General features: G+C 35.1%; 1 protein-coding gene across 1 annotated transcript in view; it reads left to right on the top strand.

Moving 5' to 3' along the window:
* LOC108512988 (plastin-3-like) overlaps nucleotides 1-461 on the top strand; it is a gene marked incomplete at its 5' end in the record, with an annotated part of 19,411 nt that extends 18,950 nt beyond the window's left edge. Inside the window, one exon of the mRNA XM_017848574.1 lies at nucleotides 295-461. Coding sequence (XP_017704063.1) covers nucleotides 295-427 — 133 coding nt within the window. The remainder of the gene's footprint in view (nucleotides 1-294) is intronic.
* Between the last annotated feature and the right edge of the window lie 998 nt (nucleotides 462-1,459).

Genomic DNA, 1,459 nt, shown 5'->3' with positions numbered 1-1,459 from the left:
TTATATATATTTATATAAAGTTGGTGCTTCAAGCTTAATTCTCACCTCACAGTGGAGAAAAGAGTGAATAAATATTATTGGCCCCAAATAATAGAGCTTAAAACCTACTATAACTTCAAAGTGAAATCAAAACCAAAATCAAAAGAAAACAAAAAACAAAACTGTTCTAATTGGAACTATCAATATGGAATTTTTGCATCCCAGCATAATAATTATATATGAGGAAATAGATGTCTTACGTGGTGTCCTTAACTAACAAGAATTTCATCCTAATTTTTTTTCCCCCTAAAATAGGTATGCAGTGTCAATGGCTAGAAGGATTGGAGCCAGAGTATATGCTCTCCCTGAAGACCTTGTGGAAGTAAAGCCCAAGATGGTCATGACTGTGTTTGCATGTTTGATGGGCAGGGGAATGAAGAGAGTGTAAAATAACCAATCTGAATAAAACAGCCTTGCTCCCAGGTGCATGATTCGCAGGTCAGCTATTTCCAGGTGAAGTGCTTATGGCTTAAGGAACTCTTGGCCATTCAAAGGACTTTTCATTTTGATTAACAGGACTAGCTCATCATGAGAGCCCTCAGGGGAAAGGGTTTAATAAAAACAACTCCTCTTTCCCATAGTCAGAGTTGGATTTGTCAGGCACGCCTGAAATGTGCTCATAGCCAAAACATTTTACTCTCTCTTCCTAGAATGCTGCCCTTGACATTTCCCATTGTTGTATGTTATTTCTCGCTCTGTTATCTTTTGCCCTCTTAGAATGTCCCTCTCTTGGGACTCGCTTAGATGATGGGATATGAATATTATTAGACAGTAATTTTGCTTTCCATCCAGTATGCTAGTTCTTATTCGAGAACTATGATCAGAGGGTATTTGGATATGAGTATCCTTTGCTTATCTTTGTAGTACTGAAAATCTGCCGAAGTAACTGGCTGTGCAGAATGTAATAGAAGCTTTTCTTATTCTTTTATTCTTAAGATCAGTATCTTTTACAGTATTCTTTCTACAGGATCCTTTTTTGTACATTTAAGAATATTTTGATTACATTAAACAAGACTGCTGATTTTGCTACTTTTTTTAAGGGGTCTTCAAGTAAGTAAAACATATATCGTAGCTAGAAGAAAAATGTACCTTAAATTTGCATCTTCCCTCTCATACCCAAGCTGTAAACAATTGAAATATTTTGTCTTAAATCACTTGGTTCAATACATGCTTATTTGTTTTAAAGCCTGTATCATCAGACTCTCTCTCTAAATTTAAAATGCTGTTGAATATGATACTTTTGAGGAGAGAATGTGCTCAGAACTTAGACGGGATTTAGTAGGCTGAGTATGCTAAGTGTACAATATATTTTTTAATTTTACACCTAAAACAAAGAACTGTGGTCACTAAAAATAAACATATATATGTAGGAATTAATGTACTCTTGCTTTGTCAAGCTGTTTGCTATAGTTTCCAAGGT

This window comes from Rhinopithecus bieti, unplaced genomic scaffold, assembly GCF_001698545.2.
Source record: "Rhinopithecus bieti isolate Rb0 unplaced genomic scaffold, ASM169854v2 scaffold_31977, whole genome shotgun sequence".
In the NCBI taxonomy this organism is placed as follows: domain Eukaryota; kingdom Metazoa; phylum Chordata; class Mammalia; order Primates; family Cercopithecidae; genus Rhinopithecus; species Rhinopithecus bieti.
This window is presented reverse-complemented; position numbering and strand designations above follow the sequence as displayed.